Raw genomic sequence first — 23656 nt, 5'->3', positions numbered from 1 at the left:
GTGTGTGTGTGTGTATACATATAGATATACATATATATATAAATATATATATATATATACATATATATATATATATATATATATTATATATATATATATATATATATATATATATATATATATATATATATATATATATATATATATATATATATATATATATATATATATATATATATATATATATATATATATATGTGTGTGTGTGTGTGTGCATTTAGCCAAACAATTGATCTTTGTAATATGGGCGATATATACGGTATATATATATACACACACACACATATATACATATATATATATATATATATATATATGTATAGATATATATGTATATGTATACACAGCCACACACACACACACACACACACACATATATATATATATATATATATATATATATGTGTGTGTGTGTGTGTGTGTATACATATAGATATACATATATATATATAAATATATATATATATATATATATATATATATATATATATATGTGTGTGTGTGTGTGTGTGTGCAATTAGCCAAACAATTGATCTTTGTAATATGGGCGATATATACGGTATATATATATATACACACACACACACATATACATATATATATATATATATATATATATATATATATATATATATATATATAGATATATATGTATAGATATATATGTATATGTATACACAGCCACACACACACACACACACACATATATATATATATATATATATATAGATATATATATAGGATTGAGTAAAATTATGAGAATTGGGGAATATAATATAAAGTTAAAAGACAGCCATATATTTTGCCTTTAGAGGACATGAAGGGAAGAAAGAAATGGAGTGGGTTTCCTTACTAATAAAAATCTTGCAAGTGACATATTAAACCTATTAAACAAAAGGTTGGAAATGAGGGTGAAATCCAAAAGATGAAATAGTATTAGGAGAAGTATCCAAAACAATAAACAAACTAAAAACTCGAGATATTCGCAAACACAATCAGATCATAATTGAAGAAACACTCAAGAAAGGAAGAAATACTAAGTTAATGACAAGGAGACTTGGAACTTTTCCAAGATGTTTGCTTTAAAGGATGAAAATTGAAATTTTATCAACAATAGAGATGGACTGATAAGAATTGCAAAAAGATTTCTCTGCAATGCTATACAATAGAGATATGAGAAATAACTTCACCAATAGAAATAATGAAACTCCTGAGCAAGTACCAAACGTAACAGTATTAGAAGTAAAGAAAGCATTAAAAGGCACGAAAAGAGGCAAAGCCGCAGACGATGGCCTTGCAATTGATTTGATTATAGATTAAAACTCGCTGAACTTAAAAAGAAATGTCGGCAAGAATACTCTTTACTTTCAGCTTGGAAAAACTTTGTCATTATTCTGATTCGTTAAAAGGGAGACACATAATACCCGAAAGATTACCGCCGAATACTCTCGGGAAATATGTTAAGCATTTAAAAAGATCTTATTTGTCCGAATAGAAAGAGAACTAGACTTTAATCAATCGAGAGAGCAGGTAGGCTTTCGAAGTGATTATTCAACTGCTGACCACATCCATGTAATTAACCAGCTAATGGAAAAGAGTATGACAAAACACTATGTATGGCTTTTGATCCGGTCAAAACCTCATTAGAAATGAAAACCTTTTAGAGACAAGGAAAAGATGATGCTCGTATCAGAACACTTGGAGTTATCTATACAGGAAGTACAGCAATCCTAAAATTACGTTGTGATAGTGAGAACATTCCGATAGAGAAATGAGTTGGATAATGAGACCCCATCTCTCCCAAATTATTCACAGCATGCCTGGGAGAAGTTTTAAAAGAATTTAGATTGGGAAAATGTAGGAATTGATATTAATGTGGAATACTGTAACGACTTATGATTTGCAGATGACATAGTTATGTTTATTGAATCATGGAAAGAATTACAAAAGAAGATAGAAAATCTGAATGGAGAAAGCAGAAATTTAGGATTGAAAATGAATATGAGTAAAACTAAGATAATGTTCAATGAAAATGCAGAGACAACAAAGTTATAGGCAAACCTCTGGTGATTGTTAATGAATATACGTACTTAGGACAGACAGTACAGTAAGTGTTTCCCCGGGTCACAAGACCTAAATTCAAAGAAGGATAAGAATGGGATGAAGATGTAAGAGGAAGACCAAGGTTTGGGTGGATGACTGGAGTGGAGAAAGTCTTAGGGTACAGGAGGATAGATAGGAGAGAGGCAAAAGAGGGCGAGGGTGGGCGAGGTCATGACTAGGAGATACAAAGGGAATAATTTGATTGATATTCTTGAAGCTGATGAAGACCTTGATGTGCCCATGAATAAATTCAGTGTACCAACCAAACTCGGCTGAGTCACTTGTCGGGAAAAGCGGAATGATGAGAAAAAACATCCCCTTTTGTTTCTTTTATTTGATGTCAGTTACCTCCCATAATTTGGGGAAGTGCCATAGCATATATATATATATATATATATATATATATATATATATATATATACACACACACACACATATATATATATATATACATATATATATGTATATATATATATATATATATATATATATATATATATGTGTGTGTGTGTGTATATATATGTACATATTTTCTTTTCTGAGTAGGAAAATCCTAACGTGGTGAAAGGGTTTGTGAATCGCCATGATCATCAAATTGTACTAATCAAGGTCACTCATACTAAACCGCGCCTCGACGAAGAGCAGACGAAGAGCACCTACAGCGTTAAGGGGACTTCTGTTTTGACCAAGATGTCATCATCTTAATCAGTGGAGTCAGCATATTTTGAGAAACCGAACCTGAGGGAAATCCTTGTTTATGAAATATGTCATCATGGGTGGACATGTGCACCCCTTTTGTTATGACTTAACAAGTGGTCCAGATGGCATCAGAAATTTCTTCTAGAAGCTTCCATCGAGTGATCGAAGTGGGCGTTTTTGAGGAGATCAATCGAGACGCAGAATTGTTAAAAAAAACGCTTTCTATGGAATCGACCACAACCCACTGTAATTAACTCCACCCTAACATGGGTATATAAACTTCAAGAAGAGATTGTCCAAGAGAGATAGGACAGGACATAAAACAAGAGAGGAACTATGTCCGAAGCAGATGAGAACCAAGTCCTAACGCGATAAGAAGAAGAGAAGACTAGAAGTCTGATTGAGCCAGATTCTAACCCTCCCTTCAGACAACAAACACCTATCTCCAAGGGGTATGGTCGATTCGCCGTCAGTCGGTTTCGCGGTCAATCACTTTCGCCCCCGGCTGAAGTCGATTCGCCGTCCTAATTACACCCAAGGTCTATATATATGTAAGGTCAGCTGGCGCGCAGATTATAATTTAAAGGTCTCGGTTAGTGACGTCAGTCCCGCCAAGCTCAGGATTATTAATCCTGTCCAAGCCAAAGGTTGTATTCATACTAATCCAGTAGACAAATAGCTAAGACTGACTGCGTCCACGTGTTTAAGATCCACTTATTGTATTTGTCCTGGGATAGAGTTTTCTTTTAATTTTTCCGTGGTTTTTCTAACAAAAATGCCCAGCAATTGTTCAGTCTTTGGATGTTCTAATACAAAAGTGAAAACAAAAGGTTCAGACATCAAGTATTTCACTTTTCCAAAAGATGATAATTTTCAAGTGCTCTGGAAACACGCATGTCGTCAAGATGATAAAATGAATCTTGAAAATACAGTGATTTGTTCTTTTCATTTTACAAACACCGATTTCGTGGGTGATATGATCCGATCATCCGATAAAAGAAATGGTGATGGAATGTAAAACAGAGTATGGATTGGCTTGCAAAATAAGTCAGATTCACTTAAACGTTCAAGGGTCAGAACGGCAGCGTGTTAAATATGCTGCACAGTTGCTGCCAAGAAGTTGCGGTAATGCTCTTAGTTTTCCAGGTAAAAAGGGGCTTTTCAAGAATAATGAATGGAAAGCAACAGGCTATTTCATATTGTTAATGGATGAATGGTTTGACATTATGAATACTTCATCCATGAAAGGCGACAAACCAACTCGATGTGCTTTCGGTATAAATTTGGAGTATCAGACAAGTGTTATGAACAAAATGATTGACATCATGTGAAAAATGCGAGAGATAAAAGTTTTAAGTAACCAAGTCAATGGATTGCTAGAAAAAACATCTCTATCAATTTCAAAAAGGAATAATTTTATCTTGATACTCTCTTCTAGGCTTGTTTGAAATACTCAAGACGTCTTATGAAGTCGATTATATCCTAACAAGGAGGCTTAATCAAGACAGTCTGGAGCATTTATTTGCTTGTATTAGGCAGATGAGTGGCCCCATGATCATTCTACCGCAGTAAATTTCAAGTACAGACTGAAAAAATATTTGTTAGGGAAAGAAGTAGCCCTGATAAGAGAAAAGTGTAACAGTACTAGATGCGATGAAAACAAAGACTGCCTGTCTAATACATTAGTGTCCAAGTGTTCATCTATACAGGGGAAAACATCAGATAAAGAAAGAGAAATTGCCTTGGAAATTTGTCTTACCAGTCTCATCTTAAGAGATATTGAATTTAATCAAGAATCGTGGATAGGAGGTGGTGAGATTCTTGAATTAACTGAAACACGCAATTAGAATGGAATACCTGCAAGTACACTAGTTCTGTAACAGAGGAGGAATCTTGGAGGTATATAGGAGGTTATTTAGTTAAAAAAATTTCATTGAAATATCCTGAATTAGGAAAACAAAGGTCAGGTGTTGTTGCAGATGATAAATGTTGGAAAGATGTAATGAACAGAGGCGATTTTCATGTACCCTCAGATTCTTCCTTTTCCTAATTAAGCAAGAGGAGAGAAATCTATTTAGCTGTCCATGGTGAAAAATTAAGAGCGGGAAATGATTTTATAAGAACTCTTGCTGACGAGATGAAACTTGCTGGAATTACATTACCGGCTGATGTTATATATTTCTTTGCAAAAATATCTGTATTCTACAGAATTAGACATTTAAACAGAAAAAAATTGATTTCAGTAAAAAAAGTCAAGAGATTGCAGAAGTATGAATAGGAAATATATGAAAATTGTTAAATAGAGGTTTTGTAAGTAAATTATTGAATTATTCATGAACCTACAAATTATATTTCATTTATATTTAAATATTGTATAATAGATATATTGTAAATAAATTTATAACTTATTTGTGAGCCTGCAAATAATATTTCATTTATATTAAAAAATTGTGTAGTGGAAACATTGTTAATAAATTGACAACTTATTTATAAAACTGAAAACCATATTTCCTTTATATATGAAAATTGTAATATAGAAACATCGTAAATAGAGAAATTATTTATGAAATTGCAAATTATATCATATTTATACTTTTATACAAGAAATGAAATGAAGTTATTTTATTTCATGTTACCTCTAACGATGCTACGAGTAATTTAGTAAAAAAAAAATCGCCAATTTCTAAGAGAGAGAGAGAGAGAGAGAGAGAGAGAGAGAGAGAGAGAGAGAATATCAAATAAGAAAATAATTTGATTAGAAAATGGTGGAGAGTATATAAACAAAGGTAAATACGAAAGGGTTCCTCTAACTTTATGGCCGGAGTGACGTCTTGCGCAGAAGTGGCTTAATTCGTACCGCTGTCTGGCCGACCTTACATTGATAGACCTTGATTGCACCCACACCTTGTGGGGTCTGTTCGCCGTCAACATAGGAGTCATTTCACCGTCAATATAGTTGTTTCGCCCACGTTATTAAGAAATGGACCAAGACGTGCAATTGGCAGCAGATTTTTTTTTTATTGTTTGTAAAGTCATCGTTAATATAATTAAGATTAATATCACATTTTATTCTATTCTATGTACAATAATTTTCATTATTTCCGTAAAAGATAATCAGAATAATTCAGAATCACTCCGAGCAAATATAAAAAATTGTACTTACTTTTAAAATAAATACTCACTTCCACGCTGGTAAAAAGTATAAAATAATAATATCGAGCACTCAAACAACTGTCTCCTGCCACAGTCAATCAGAAAATCCATTCGTTCCAGGCATTCCCCACTTTCCTAAACAAGCTAAAAAATATATAGAAACTACTCAATTATTCCATCGGTCTTTGTGTAATTTTTGTAAATTTATTATAAAATGTGATTTGTAAATATTTATTTTAGTTGTGTCATGTATTCTCTAATGTGTATTTTAAATTTATTATCTTCTACGGAAATAATGTAAATTATTGTACATGGAATAGAATAAAATGTGATATTAATCTTAATTATATTAACGATGACTTTACAAACAATCAAAAAAAATTTTGCTGCCAATTGCACTTCTTGGTCCATTTCTTAATAACGTGGGCGAAACAACTATATTGACGGTGAAACGACTCCTATGTTGACGGCGAACAGACCCCACAAAGTATGGGTGCAATTATGACGGCGAATCGACTTCAGCCGGGGGCGAAAGTGATTGACCGCGAAACCAACTGATGGCGAAACGTCTATAACCCATCTCCAAAATCCTGTTATGGCTGAGAAGAGACAAATTGAAGCAGCCAGCCCTCCCTGCTTGTGAAGAAAAGAGGCCAACACTGCCTGCAGCCTGCCTTAGTTCAACACTATTATCGAAATCTTGGAGAAGACTTCTAATGTCCCATCTTGATGCCACCCTTTCCATGACGTCTTCGAATCCGGTCATCTTGCCAGTTTCATCTGGACTCCAGCCGCCCTTCTGGAACGTTCTCAAACCGGAAGTCTCCGTACCAGTATCGTCTCAGCAGCTGCAGAAAACTATTCCTTAAGTATTTCTACCTTACTGACTGTTCCCCTCTTCTATTGGTGTTTTGAATGATTTGACTTGTCAGTTATAGTAACCGAAGAAGTAACATTAATTTTCTTTATAAGTTTGTGAATAAACGTGTTGTGTTTTTCTCGTGAGTTTCTTTTTTCTATTAATTTCCCATATTTCAATGGTGGTTGTTGGAAACGATTATTCTATTTATTAAAAGAACCTGTAACGATTTTAAGATCGTAATACCTACAGCGGTCTTGAAACGGATGTATTTGTTGTTGTTGTTGTTGTGTATCTATTATATATATATATATATATATATATATATATATATATATATATATATATTATATATATATATATATATATATATATATATATATATATATATATATATATACACACACATATATATATATATATATATATATATATATATATATGTATATATATGTATATATATATACATATATATGTATATATATATATATATATATATATATATATATATATATATATATATATATATATATATGTATATATATGTATATATATATACATATATATGTATATATATATATATATATATATATATATATATATATATATATATATATATATATATATATATATATATAGAGGTGTTTCTTCTTCCCTACCGTTATTCCTACATTAAGGGTCACTTGCCTGGTGCCTTCTATAAAACGCATCCTCTTCCATCAGAACTCTTCTCTCTATATCATCCTTCACCTTATCTCACCTTCTAATTCTCTGCCTCCCTCTTGATCTTCTCCCATAACAGGTTCCTCCCAAGCCTTCCTCACTCCCTCCCCACCATCACTCCTCAACACGTGCCCAAGCCATCTCAGCCGTGCCACTTTAATCTGTACCACGCCTGCCATTCTCCTTATTTCATCAGTTTCCAATCTTTCTAACAGTGATATTACCATAATCAACCTTTTCCTTGTCTTCTCTGTTCTCTCATGCTTTGCTTCCTCTTTTCGTCTTGAAGCCCAAGTTTCTGATCCATACATTAACACTGGTCTTATTACTGTACTATACATCTCGACACCTGTTACCTCCCTCCACTTTCCCCATGGTGCCTTTATCCTACTCTCAAATTCAGCGTCACATCTCCACCTGATTTATAGTAGATACTAAGTATCTAAATTGTTCTCCCTGTTTTATAACTGCTCCTCTACTTTCATGTATCCTGTCCCTGCCTCCCTTACTGCTCACCATAGCTTCAGTCTTATCCACATTTACCCTCAAACCAACCCCTTTCCAAAGTCTCTTGTCACTCTACCACCCTTCTCTATAATTCTTCCTCATTTTAAGCTGTAATCGTGTTTGTAAGTATATAAATATGAATATATGTGTATGTGCTTGAGTAGGATGCATGCACTACTAAGTTATAGATTATTTGGCTTGAGTGGAAATAATGAACAAAAATAATATTCTTACTTGTTTACTTGTTTTGGGTTTAAATCCAACCGTCCACTGAAGTCGAGTGAACTACTTCTCGGGCGGGTCCATATCAATTATCTAACGAAACATTTTTATTATAACTTATACAATTCTTTGATTGTAGCATCTTCCAAATCATATGATCTTGTGAAAAGTAATGTCTTTAGTTTATTCTTAAATTCAATTGCTCCCTTTAGGTCCTTCATTTCAGTTGGCAGTTTATTATAATGTCTAGGCGCACAGTAGCTAAAAGCCCTTTCACCAAATTTACCATTTGTTCTTGGTTCAGATAACCTATGTTTGTCACTCATGTGTCTTGTGTTAACATTTGTTTCTAGTTCTAGTTTGTTCAGGCATTCTTTTAGATATTTTGGTTCATTTTGGTTCATTATCTTAAACGTTAGTAAGAGTAGCTTGTATTCAATTCTCACCTTTACCGGCAGCCAGTGTAATTTAATTAGTGCAGGGGTAACTCTTTCCCTATTGTGTAGTCTTTTTATTAATCTAGCGGCTCTGTTTTGTACTCTCTGAATTTTCTTCAGCTAATAATTTGGTAAGCCATAGAACAGTGAGTTGTAGTAATCAATTCTTGAAAATATGTGGTGATTAATGAGTATGGCCATAGATTTTTCATCTAAGTATTTACTAATAAATGCTATGTTTCTAATATGATAGTTACAATTTCTTACCATATTATTTATATGTTCATTCATTGTCAGTCTATCATCCATGATTACTCCAAGATTTCTGACAGATTTCTTTAGGTTAATGATCGATTGACCTATTTCAATTCTTTGGAAGCATTCGATTCTTTTTATATCTTTCTCATTTCCAAATATAATACATTCACTTTTATCTTCATTGAGCTTGAGCTTTTTTGTTAACATCCAAGGCTTAATGTCATTCATTATTTCATGTATCTTTCTTTAAGCTTCATCAACTGATTCTATTGGGAAATAGAATTGTGTATCATCAGCGTATATTTTAAACTTAACTCTGTGAGTTTCAAGTATATTTGCCAGTTCAATCGTGTAAATTTCAAACAGGAGAGGACCTAGTACACTGCCTTGAGGCACCCCTTTGCTTAGTTTTCTTGTCTCAGATTCAACATTTGATATTACTACTTTAACTTTGCGGTTTTCAAGATAACTCACAAACCAGTCATATGCTCATTCTACGATGCCCACAGCTTTAAGGTCTTCCATCAGATATGTATGTTCTACAGTATCAAATGCTGCACTTAGATCAAGCATCACAAGAATGCAACGCTTGCCATTTGTTATAATTTCTGTTATGTCATTTTTAATCGCTAACACTGTTGTTTCTGTGGAGTAATTTTCTCTGTATGCAGATTGATCATCAGGTATGGCATTAGATTTTTTCAGATGTTTCCAGGTTTGTTCGTGTACAGCAGTTTCAATAATTTTCGAAAAATATGACAGATTTGATATTGGCCTATATGAACTTAAATTTTCTGTATCACATTTTCCTTTATACACAGGCTTGATACATGCAACTTTTTCACAATCAGGGAAAACTGCCTGTGTTAGACTCATATTTACCATGTTTCGGTAGGTCTCTTGTAGTCTGGTGAAATTTTCTGCATCTTTTACATCGTTAATAGGAAATGGGTCATTTCCGCAGCAGTAGGTTTTTTTTTACATTCTTTATTATTCTCATATAATCACTCTGACTTAACTCTTTGAATACCCTTAGGTTACTTACACCTGTTGCTGATGTATTCCTTCGCTCTGTTGTGCCGATGTTGTGAAAACTGCAGTAGATTTGATTTATTTTTTCTTCAAAATAATCAATAAAATCATTTGCTAGGCATTTAGGATCATTAGTTATGTTAGGCAATACTATTTCTGTTTTTAGACTTAATAGTTTCTTTAGGTTCTTATGTATTTTCCGTGGGTCATTTTCATTGCACACTTTTTTATAATAGGCCTTTTTTTTAACTAAGATAAGGTAATTGTAGCGATCTCTAGCTGCTTTGTAATGTTGCCAGTTTTCATTATTTTTATTTCTTTTCCATTTATCCTCCATTTTTCTTTTTCTTTTTTTCTCTTCATGTAATTCATTATCAAACCAGTTCGATTTTTCTTTAATTGTGATTATTTTTGTTATTTCCGGGCACCTATTATTATAATTAGTTGCAAGTATAGTTTTACTTCTATCAGTATTGCAGTTTATACAGGATAGTCTCTCTACGAGGGTGTGATTCTCTTCACAGTTACAGACTGGTGTCATCCCTTTTATGTCCTCTAGGCTTTGTTCAATAAACTTTTTTGGATCAAAGTTAGTCTTAATTCTGTATGTGATTTCCTTCTGTATTGCATTATTTTTTCTAACATCTATTTCAAAAGACATTAACTTTTGCATTGGGTATATAGAGCAGTCAGGTTCAATCTCCATATCTAGTAAGATGTTGTTGTTTTTATTTACTATAACTAGATCTAATATATGATTAGACTGAGCTGTTGGTTCAGACACTATGTTTTCAAGGTCGTGGTTGTCAATCAATTCTCTAAATTCATTGACATATGGGTCTACTCTGCTATCAAGATGTAGGTTGAAATCCCCACACATAACTATATTTCGATTGTCATTCAATGTATCTATTAAGTTATTAAATTCATCTAGAAACATTCTTTAGCTTTTGCTCGGTGGTCTATAGAGTATAACTATTTGTAGATTTACATTTCGAGATAAAATTTTGATATTCATATATTCAAATGAATTAACTATGAGATGATTTCTTACTGTAACTTTATATGATTTCTTAATTAAGATTCCAATGCCACCACCTCTTTTGTCTTCTCTTGGTTCATGATAAAAGTTATAAGATTTAGGTGTCATTTCATTTATTTTCTATCTGTCACTCACATTACCACTCAACCAAGTTTCAGTTAATAAGCAAATATCAACATCTTGATCACTTACGACTTCCTTAATGATATGAGTTTTATTGCCAATGGATTGTATATTTATTAGATTACATGATATTTTCTTAATCGAAGCCATGGTCAGTATTGTTTCTGGCTCTTGTTATTTCTTGTTTATAAACTTCGCAGTTTACTCTATCATAGGATTTATGTTTTGTGTCATCATAGTTCTTTCTCACACAATTTATGCATTTAACTTCAACAACACTGCAATGACCCGCTTTATGTTCTCTCGCGCACTTGGGGCACGACTGTTTATTCTTGCAATTTGCTGCACTATGCCCAAATTCCTGGCATTTGTAACACTGGTAGGGCATGTAATGGTCATAAACATTACATATTCTATATGTGGTACTAAGTTTATCTCCATTTTCATAGATTACTTTACGTATCTTAGGTGTACATTTTATAATATAGTGTTTATGTTTATCCATTCTTGAATTCTCTTGCATTATGATAGTCAGATCATCATTTTCTACAATGTATCTATTTAGCCACTGGTTCTTAAGCTTCAGACTTTGAATAATATCATCATCATCTTCTGGAACATTTGTAAGTTTTATCTTTGGTTTAAGTTTTCCTTTTTCAGTAACAGTGATCTTGTTTACATTACATTGTTCCAATTCTGATTTTGCCTGCTCCAGGTTCTGTTTATCAGCAAATTTTAGGATCAGGTGGCCATCTTTTGTTTCACCAGTGCTTTCAACTTGGGCTCTTATATTGGTCATAATTGTTTTCTTATTATTAACTGCTGAAACCTCATCAGTTGATTTTACAATCAATGTTTTCTTTGATTTCAGCTTTTCAGCATATGTACCAGTTATATGCTTCCTATCTATGTCATCTTCATTCCTTTTCTTTTCATTTTTTAATTCTTTCATTTCATTTCTTAATTCTTGCGTCTCATCTCTGGTTTCTTGCACTTTATTTCTCATTTCCGTCATGCTATCCTTCATTTCTTCTAATTTATTCATCAACACCTGAACCAAATGATGGGACATTACGACTTCTTCATCCAATAATTTTCTTTGTATGTTTGCTGCATCCTCATTGATCTTATCAGTGCAATTCCTACACTTGTAATAAATATGTTCGTTACACAATAGCCTTCTGTCGGCTTGTGATAAATTTTCTATTACTCCAGAACATGCGTTTTCAAAATGATACCATTTTTGACATCTATCACAACAAATTCCCTCATTGGCAACGACAGTCTTGCAGTGCTCACATAATTCAGTGTCATCAGATTCCACGGTGACTAACGATCCATTCGCTGATTCATCGTTTCTTCCACAAGCACCTTCCTCCATATTGTCACTATCATATACTGGTGTATTCTTCATTATCTGTAGAAATTAATTTGTTTCTTCTTCAACTGATTTTCCTGTTTCAGTCTTTTCATAAGGTTTCTTTCTAATTTTCTTAATGGCTCCTAACATTTTTGTAGTTTACACCATGTTTAAGTCCAGATGCTATCTAACTAATTCCGCATATCATTGAGTTCAGTTTCTTGCCATCAATAAATTTCACTATGGAGCTGGAGAATAATTGTACCCTACCTTTTTTGGACTGTCGTATACACAGATGTAACAATAGACTCAAGTTTAGTGTATATAGAGAGCCAACGAATATCTCAGCATATGTCCATTACTACTCAAATCAAGGCAACAAAGTTAAGAAATCTGTATTTACGTCTATGTTTTTAAGAGTATTTCTAGTCTGCAGCCCTGAATATATTGATGATGAAATAAATGAAAAAAGACCTTTTTCGGTAATGATAATAGGAAAAACTACAGTACACAAAATTTACTTGTACTATCTTATAGTAATTTTTTTAAAGAAATTCCCCAACTATTGAAAATTTCAATGTAAATGTAGCATTTAAGAGTAACAATACTATAAAAACAGCTTTGATAAAGAATTCTCCTGACATTACCAAGGGATGAGTATATCTTATTCCATGCAATTCTTGTGAAAAATTCTATAGTGGTCAAACTGGTAAAGCCCTAGAAAAGAGAATTGAACAACATAGAAGAGTGTCACAGGGGCGTAGGAGCGTTTTTCTGTGGGGGGGGGGGGGGGGCGCTAAAGTTCGAAACGACACTGAAGGCGGAGCCGCAGGCGCGAAGGCATAGGGGTAGGGTCTGGGGGTCTCCCCCAGAAAAATCTTATGAGGAAACCCCTTCAGATGGGATTTCCTGGCATCTGACTAATAACACTTTCTATACTTGGAGTTCTCTATATTTTGAGTATAAGTAATTATTATAATATTGTCATATCACGTATAATTTCAAGTCTTTTCTTAGCTCAATTACAATTTCCTAATTTGTATGATTTATGTTTTCTGATTAATCTTATTAATTTTTATATTATTTGACATATTTAAAAAATTTTAAACTTAATAAACTTCATCACCCTTTTCCTAAATTTAATTGCAATATCACTTTCAATTCCAAAGATATTTTTTCTACAGGTCTCCAACAAAGATTTAGCCATCATGCCCTACTCAAGTGGCACAACAGGTCCTCCGAAGGGCGTGGAATTATCTCACGGTGCCCTTTCTGTCAACATTCTGATGTTCAGCCATCCGTCCGTATTTTGTGGCTCCTTCGCAGATGGTAAGTGTTTGACCCTTGAAGTCCTGGTGCTGATATGTAAATAGACAAGAATTAATATCCATTAGAGAATTCTGGTAGCTCTTAAAATAAATTGCAAGCGTTTTTAACCCTTTGAGTCTGGAGTCTGGAATGTACTGTGAATAGACTCAATTATTAATTTAAACGTGAATGCTATGATAGCTTGGAAGGTCATTTGTAACTGGAGGTTCTTAAATGATGACGTTCAGTAATTAATAAGCAGCTGAACACCTATCCCTTTTGCTTTGGGGGTTTTGTAGCTCAGAAATTCACTTGGAAATGACAGGTTTCTTATCTTTAAAATCCATTAAAGTCTGGTAGCAGATAAGTAAACAGACAAGTGTTTATTATTATTATTATTATTATTATTATTATTATTATTATTATTATTATTATTATTATTATTATTATTATTATTATTAGTTGGAAAAGCAGGAGGCTATAAGCTCAGGAGCTCCAACAGGGAAAAAAGCGCAATGAGAAAAGGAAACTAGGAAAAATTAAATATTTTAAGAACAGTAACAACATTAAAATGAATATTTCCTTTATAAACTATAAAAAAACTTTAACAAAACAAGAGGAAGAGAAATAAGATAGAATAGTGTGCCCGAGTGTACCCTCAAGCAAGAGAACTATGACCAAAGACAGTGGAAGACCATGGTACAGAGGCTATGGCACTACCCAAGACTAGAGAACAATGGTTTGATTTGGAGTTTCCTCCTAGAAAAGCTGCTTACCATAGCTAAAAGAGTCTCTTCGACCCTCACCAAGAGGAAAGTGGATACTGAACAATCACAGTGAATTAACTCCTTGGGTGAAGAAGAATTTTTTGGTAATCTCAGTGTTGGCAGATGTATGAGGACAGAGGAGAGTATGTAAAGAATAGGCCAGACTATTCGGTCTGTTTACGTAAAGGGAAAATTAGCCGTAACCAGAGAGAAGGATCCAATGTAGTACTGTCTGGCCAGTTAAATGACCCCATAACTCTCTAATTCTGTTAACTTGAGAAATGACAGGGAGCCTCCTGTATCTAGCCCAGTTTACCTCAAAATGTATCCCATGGGCCCTTTAGTGCAGTCTCGGCCCACCTTTCCCTTTGGTAACGTCCACATTTGGTATTTCTAAGCGTCAGGGAAAGCAGCAACGGCAGACATATTGAAGCGCTTCATATTAAAGAATACAAATCAATAAACTAGACAGATATAGAATACCAGAGTAACTTTTGAAAACAATAGACGAACGATTGCATTGCAGTACTGCCTAAGATGGATTTGATAATAAACTACACATTTCTATATCAACAGATAAAATCCAGAACACATATTTGAGATACTCGTGGTGTGTATGGTGGGTCTTCATTCTGGGGCAAAGCTTGTCACGTTACCCGCCTTCGAGCCAAGTTTGTACATCAACACACCCAAGAAGCACAAGGTAAGGGCAGTGATATGTAAATGAGCCATTTACTGATAAGAGGATTCCTCTTTCTAGATTTGAAATATTGTTCGAAAATTTTGGATTCTTAGTATATGTCTCTGGTTATTATTATTATTATCATTATTATTATTATTATTATTATTATTATTATTATTATTATTATTATTATTATTATTATTATTATTACATTTTATCGTTATTTTCTTATATTGTTACTAATATTAGAATAGCAATAATGATATTGAGAACGATCATTATATTATTTACTAGTGTACGTGATCCGTCAAAAGTGACGGCTAAATATTTAGTTAGCTATGCACACCCACGCACACGCAACCACTTCTCACCATGGTATGACTATCCCCTCGCCCCCTTATCCAAGGGACAGAAAGAGCTAACGTGACTGGAAACAAATGTATTTAGGCTATATATTTGTATAGATAGCCTAACACTTGCTCTTCATTATATAGGGGAGATCATTAGAGTAGAGTAGGTTTTTCCAAGTTGCAAACCCTAAAGGTCTTCAACAGGAGAAATTGCTCGTATGGCAACACAAAAGCTTCCTCTTGCAGATGTCCCTGGCACAACAGGGCTTGCAAGCTTTTCATCTTTGCAAATTTGATTTGTGATCGTACAACGTCTCATGAGAAGAACAAGACGTTATACTTTATAATTCGGATAATCTTTCGGTCCTTGAGTCTTAGTATAACAGGATTAATAGATGAAATATTAGTAATAATCGTAATATGAAACAAAAATAACATAGGGAAAGGATAGCACATTCTGAAGAATAAATTGTGTGATTCTTTGTGGTTAAATTGAGTTTAGTTCGGGGTTCGACCTAAAGAATTGTACAGAGGCCAATAGGGAGGTACAAAGAACTGATGAGCACTTATATGATTATAGATTCTGTAACATACAATTCATTCTCTATGTGTAATTCCATCTTAGTTCTAGCTCTCTAATATTAATTCATAAAAGTTAGAATTATATATTATTTCATTATATATAAAATACATTGTTAGTTATAAGGAAAGGGTGATCTTCAACTCGACTAATTTACATATCCTCTGTACATGGTCTTCAACTGTCTTGGTTTAGAGCTCTCTTGTTTGAGGGTACTCTCAGGCATTACAGGACAATTACCCCCGAGAACAATTACCTCAATGACAACTACCCCCTAAGAAAATTACCCCCCTGAATTCGACAATAATCGTTAAAATCTATGGTGATGTTAACCAATATTATGATAATTATTATTGTTTATATTATCCAAAAGCTGTGAAATGAACTTTTACTTGCAGCCACTTTTAAGAATCATATTTCAGAAAAAGCTTATGAAGGATACCTGTATGCTAAGCAAAAGGATTTAGCCAACTGTGTCGTGTCCTATGACTGTGAGGAGCGTAGAGTTAAACGAACATGCAAAGATAAAGTCAAAGTGGATAGTCTTCCACTATCTTGGGGTAGTGTTCTCTAGCTTGAGGGTACCCTCAGGCACACTATTCTATCTTATTTTTCTTCCTCTTGTTTTATTCCAGTTTTTATAATCTATGTATGAAAGATTGATTTTAATGTTGTTACTGTTCTGACAATATTTTATCAAAATTGTTCATTACTTCTCTTGTAGTGTTTATTCCCTTATTTCCTTTCGTCACTGGGCTATTATATCCCTGTTGGACAACTTGGGGTTATACCATCTATCTTTTTTAACTAGGGTTGTGGGTTACCCAATAATAATAATAATAATAATAATAATAATAATACATGACCATACTCATGGCCCATATGCAACAAAAATTGAAGCTGCTCGAACTCTACAAATTATGAAAATGAAAGCAGTCAGTACAGAAGAAACTGCGCAACAAATAATTGGTGAAGCATGTTTGCTAGTCACCAAAGGGCTTCTGGGAAACTTCCGGGAAGGAACAATGCTGTGGAAGGGCACTTAGGCACACTATTCTACCTGTGTCTTTTTATCCTTTCCTCATTGGGCTATTTTCTTTGTTGGAGCCCTTGGGCTATTATTATTATTATTATTATTATTATTATTATTATTAGTATTACTTGCTAAGTTAGAACCACAGTTGGAAAAGCAGGATACTATAAGCCCAGAGGCCCCAACAGGGAAAATAGCCCAGTGAGGAAAGGAAACTAGGAAAAAAAGTTAAGAACAGTAACAACATTAAAATAAAAATTTTCTATATAAACTATAAAAACTTTAACAAATCAAGAGGAAGAGAAACTAGATAGAACAGTGTTCCCGAGTGTACCCTCAAGCAAGAGAGCTAAAACCCAAGACAGTGGAAGACCATGGTACAGAGGCTATGACACTACCCAAGGCTAGAGAACAATGGTTTGATTTTGGAGTGCCCTTCTCCTTAAATAGCTGCTTACCATAGCTAAAAAGTCTCTTCTACCCTTACCAAGATGAAAGTAGCCACTGAACAATTACAGTGCAGTAGTAACTCATTGAATGAAGAAGAATTGTTTGGTAATCTCAGTGTTGTCAGGTGTATGTGGACAGAGGAGAATATGTAAAGAATATGCTAGACTATTCGGTGTATGTGTAGGCAAAGGGAAAGTGAACCGTAACCCGAGAGAGGGATCCAATATAGTACTGTTGAGCCAGTCAAAGGACCTAATAACTCTGTAGCGGTAGTATCTCAACGAGTGGCTGGTGCCCTGTCCAACCTACTACCCATGTAACAATATTTCCAGTCTACCGGAGACAAATAACTCTTTATAATTATGTTTTTCTTATATTCACAGTTCGACATGCTCCACCTTGTCCCTCCACTCCTCAATTTCTTGGTCAAGTCCCCTGATATTACGAGAGAAACCTTGTCTTCGGTTAAATCGATGCTTGTGGGCGCTGCTCCTGTCTCGCCCACCGAAGCAATGGCGTTCAAAGACAAATTCTCGGAAGATATCTTTATCCAGGAGGGTAAGTCACGGGTAAATGTGTGGCATTCAGCACACACACACACACACACACACACACACACACACACACACACATATATATATATATATATATATATATATATATATATATATATATATCAGTGTAGGATTCTGAGTGATGCTTAACTGATGTTTATCAATATGAGCTATATATTTTTAATTCGGTGGAATTTACCTGTTAATATATGTTTTAGTTTTGTTACTTTTAATTAGATATTGACACACATCTGAGGAACCTTGCATAGATTTTTATTTTCTTTATTTTTTTTTAAAATAATTCTAGACAACTGAAATCTTATAATAATCTTGTTTTCACTCGAACAAGATACTCTATCTTATAAATTCCCTTTTTTAAGGTTACGGAATGACGGAAGTGTTAATAACGAACATGACTCCCTCTGCGAATGAAAGAATCGGCACCAGTGGAACGCTTGTGCCAAATGTAATGGCTAAGATCATTAGCACAGACACAGGCGAAGACCTTCCTCTGACTCACACCGGAGAAGTGTGTTTGAAGTCACCTGGGGTAAGTAATGAACAGCTCATTATACTGTTAACATTCATGACTATATTTTTGAAGTAATTATTTATTCAACGCACAGATAATTCTAATCAAGTTAAAGATCTACCACCTTTGGTAATTAAGGTTCTTTAATTCCAGTCCCCGCATCACTTTATTTCGAAACGGGATTTCAGCTCGTTTTGGAATATTTGTTTTGGAAGCTTTTAAAATTTTCATCACCTGTTCAAATCCTGTGATAATAAAGACTCTCCAATTCCCATCATATTAGAGTATAACAACAGTAACCTTTTCATGGCTCCTCTTAGATGATGAATGGCTATTTTCAAAACGAATCTGCGACTTCTTCGGTAATTGATAAAGAAGGTTGGATCCACAGTGGGGACGTTGGTTTCTTCGATGAGGATGGATTTCTAAAGATTGTTGATCGCACCAAGGAACTCATCAAGGTTAAAGGACTTCAGGTAAGATAAATCATGAAGTAATTTAGGATCATCATTATAAAACAGCTTATATATATGTATATATATATATATATATATATATATATATATATACACATATATATATATATATATATATATATATATATATATATATATATATATATATATATATATGAGAGAGAGAGAGAGAGAGAGAGAGAGAGAGAGAGAGAGAGAGAGAGAGAGAGAGAGAGAGAGAGAGAGAGAGAGAGAGAGAGAGAGAGAGAGAGAGAGAGAGAGAGAGATGTATGCACACACACACACACACACACACAGACACACACACACACACACACACACACACACATATATATATATATATATATATATATATATATATATATATATATATATATATATATATACCGTATTTCCCGTGTCATAAGACGCACCTTTTTTTCACGAAAAATGCCCCTCAAAATCACCCTGCGTCTTATCACTCAAGAAAAAGTTATATAGGGGAGTTTGGCATCCCTCATACACCAAATTATTGACATACAAGCACCCAAATTTACGAGAAATAGAATATAAACCTACTATTATTGTTCATATTTAATAAATTCATTTTCATATTGCACTTCATTTAATGAAGTACAGTAGCAAATTATTTGTTTGTTTCGGTAATCAGCTGATGAGTCGCCAATCCCCTTCTATAAGCAGTGGTCTTGCAGCAGACGACACTATGACATATTAGTTGTTTATGCAGTAAATATCTTTTTTCTCATATTTTGTTGGTATTTTGTATTAAAGAAAATTATTGATAATGACTTTATTGCCTGAGTTCCGAAATAATACAAACAGACAGTTCCTGAATACACCTTGGAAAAAGCTTCTGTTAGCTGAGTGCAGTATTACCAAGTTAGCAGAAATGCAATTAGACTTAGAATCACTTAAACAGTAGCAAATGTATTCCACCTTAAATAATTTCTAGATTTATTTGATCAATAATTACATTTTATGTGAAAATATTTAGCCTATATTAGGAATTTTGGAAATATTACTAGATTTTACCTCTTTACTAAAATGTTATGAAGAACCTTTGGCGACACTGCTTTCATATAAACAACACTTGAAACACCAAACACTATGACTAAACGTGTAGTTGTGGTGGAAACTACGACAGGTTTAGTGGTTTCTTATATGAATATGTATTAAAATTGGGATAATCGGCATATAGCTAAATAATTTTAACTTGGACACTTCACAATAGACCCAAAATAAGAAAAATTACTGTACCAGACAATAATCACTCTAGAGTCGCTAACCAGGGATTTCTGCTAAGTTTTTAAAATCCTTAATTTTTTTTTTCTAAATTTGCCTTCCTGATTTAAAGGTGCGTCTTACCACTTGTAGCGTCTTATGACACGGGAAATACGGTATATATTTATATATATATATATATATATATATATATATATATATATATATATATATATATATATATATGTATATACATACGTACATACATACTGGGTAGACGAAAATTAGGATTATAGTTAACACTAAGACAACGTTTATTTAAAAGACATCTAAACATATATTAGACATTTTACAATGAACATTTAATCTCTCAAGCGCTCAAAATATATTTACATATATTGAACATTTAACAATGAACATTTAATTTCTCGAGTACTCAAAATGTATTCACATATATAATATTTACATACATTAGACCTTCGAAAATGAACCTTTAATCTCTCATGTGGTCAAAATATCCACCTTCAACCTTGCAACAATCTTGATATCTGTCCAAAATGCTCTGACACAGCACATCACAAATTCCGATCTCCGTCAATTTCAGTGAATACATCTAAAATGTAATCTTACAATTCATTTAGTGTTTGAAGATCTGTTATGATAGAAAACAAGTTTATAGCGTTTTTATTTCTAACAAAGTGTATAATGTTTTTAAGACATGGGGAAACAGCATAGAATAAGGATTCAGCTTGACTTTTTATATAATTTATATCTAAAACCCTATTTTGAAGGGAAAAAGATAATGAAGTAATTGACCTAAATTATGGTCCACCCTGATATATATATATATATATATATATATATATATATATATATATATATATATATATATATATATATATATATATATATATATATATATATTTTCTGTGTAATTAAGTTTACTACAACAAATACTGTTTGGAGAAAAGATGCCAACAAAAAATGGTTCGCCACTCCCTTTTATTCACATTGTTTATAAACACTACAGTATACTACTGTATCTACATTTTCAGGTACTCTGTTTTACTATCATTCACTTGAGTTTCCATTCATAAAACAGGTCTCCCCGTCTGAAATTGAAGACATAATCCGTCAGCATCCGAGAGTCTTTGATGTTGGCGTTGTAGGAGTTAGTCATGAGCGTTTTGGTGAAGCCCCGAAAGCCTTTATCATTTCGAAAGAAGAGGTTTCGGAAGAGGAGATTCATAGATTAGTGATCATTATGTTTAATTTGCTTGATAATTTTGGATTGTGACCTCATATTCTTAACTGTTTCTTACTTTTTTATCTGGTATTGATCTTTTTTTCTTTTTACTTTAGTATTGAGTATTTTCCAATCAGTATTCTGCTTAAATTATATTAGAACGTTGTTCCTGAGGAAAAGCCTTAATGTTTTATATTCTCTTATTCTAAATAGTTATGGACATCCTAAGATTGTCAGCCAAGTTTCTCGTCATTCTAATTGGCACAAAAGAAACTTCTATTTGAAATAATAATAACAATAACAGATGCTCTGAATATATGATGCCCACAGATTCCTTGAGGAAAAACTAGCGCCCCGCAAAAGGCTGACAGGAGGAATATCTTTCGTGGATGCACTGCCCAAAACAGCCAGTGGGAAGCTTCTGAGAAGAGAGCTTAAGAACAAGACGCTTTGAGGGTTTAATAGTACAAAAGTGTTCCGGAAATGCTGGTATAAACACACACACACGTTTATACATTTTCTGAATTAGTATTCCTTCACTCCAGTGGAGTTTGGGATGTAAATCTGATTTACTGTGGTTTGTTACACAGACTCACACACACACACACACACACACACACACACACATATATATATATATATATATATATATATATATATATACACACATATATATATATATATATATATATATATATATATATATATACATATATATATACACACATATATATATATATATATATATATATATATATATATATATATATATATATATGTGTGTGTGTATGTATGTATGTATGTGCGTACTATATGTATAATTTAGTAGGAAGATAAGTTCTATGATGACTTCCTCCCTATAATCCGTGCGTGAGACAAGATTACAAGTACCGTTCATACTCCATAAGTAAGTTTACAGACTCGATGTGTGTTAGAGAGAGTGTGTTCTTATTGGTGGTGCTGCCCGAGCTTTATTTATCTTGAACCAAATTCCAATTCAATATCAACACGAATTATCAAACCATGTTCGTATCTATATTTTAAAGTTCAAAGTTCAAAGTACTTAATGGACCAGGCTCAGCAACGAGAGGCAAGAATGACATTGCAATTTCTTCCAGAAATCTCATGTTTGATGTTACAACCTCTTCTGAGATTACCTAAATTTTACTAGAGCCAGAATTATGTAAAATAATTCTCTCTCTCTCTCTCTCTCTCTCTCTCTCTCTCTCTCTCTCTCTCTCTCTCTCTCTCTACGCATAAATATCCATGTTTGTTGATACAGATACACATGTTCAGTACAACATCTTCAGGTCTTTAGTCAATGTAATCTATTTCACTTTTTAACCGAAATCGTTTATAGTCATTAGAACAGTAGTTCGTCATATGTGGATTATCCATATTAGAAATACTAATTACGCGCTAAGTTGGAAAGATTCTGCTTATGCATTATGCTCAAAATATTGTATTAGTCATAAGGGTTTTTTAATATGAAAGTACAATAAAATATTGAAGCAAAACGCCTATTATCATAATTAGCATCCTGTTTGAGTCCCCCATCAACCACAGGTTGCAATCAGCGGCTCTGGTGGCAACGTGAGCAATTTACAAACTTCCAAGTAATTGGAAATTATCTGCCAAAACAGAGACTTTCTTGGCTTACAAATCTTTTTAATATGTTATGTAGTAGTATCTGCATTTCCTCTACAATTTACAGAACTAAGTACCGAAAGACAAGAGACTAAGGCTTTCAAGAGAAAACTGAAGACTTTCTTGTTTTTTAAGTGATTTGATAATGCGGATTTGATAATAAACCAGCAATAGACTGTAAAATGCTAAATACCTTGGAATTTATACGATAACATGTGTTACTAAAGAGTAGGATTCCCTTGGAAGTATAGAATCAGGAAAGCAGCACTTAAAGTAGAATAAAGTAAGTAAG

At 33.2% G+C, this 23656-nt stretch overlaps 1 protein-coding gene across 1 annotated transcript in view; it reads left to right on the top strand.

Moving 5' to 3' along the window:
- The window catches only part of LOC137656488 (probable 4-coumarate--CoA ligase 3), a 90807-nt gene extending 68469 nt beyond the window's left edge, over positions 1-22338 (top strand). Inside the window, exons 2-9 of the mRNA XM_068390662.1 lie at positions 13703-13847; positions 15170-15268; positions 16604-16740; positions 18072-18246; positions 18623-18792; positions 19095-19250; positions 21574-21737; positions 22048-22338. Coding sequence (XP_068246763.1) covers positions 13703-13847; positions 15170-15268; positions 16604-16740; positions 18072-18246; positions 18623-18792; positions 19095-19250; positions 21574-21737; positions 22048-22171 — 1170 coding nt within the window. The 3' untranslated portion in view covers positions 22172-22338. The remainder of the gene's footprint in view (positions 1-13702; positions 13848-15169; positions 15269-16603; positions 16741-18071; positions 18247-18622; positions 18793-19094; positions 19251-21573; positions 21738-22047) is intronic.
- The last annotated feature ends 1318 nt before the right edge of the window (positions 22339-23656 follow it).

Source organism: Palaemon carinicauda, chromosome 17, assembly GCF_036898095.1.
Source record: "Palaemon carinicauda isolate YSFRI2023 chromosome 17, ASM3689809v2, whole genome shotgun sequence".
Classification (NCBI taxonomy): domain Eukaryota; kingdom Metazoa; phylum Arthropoda; class Malacostraca; order Decapoda; family Palaemonidae; genus Palaemon; species Palaemon carinicauda.
Note: the sequence above shows the minus strand (reverse complement) of the source record. Positions and strands in the feature narration are given on the sequence as shown.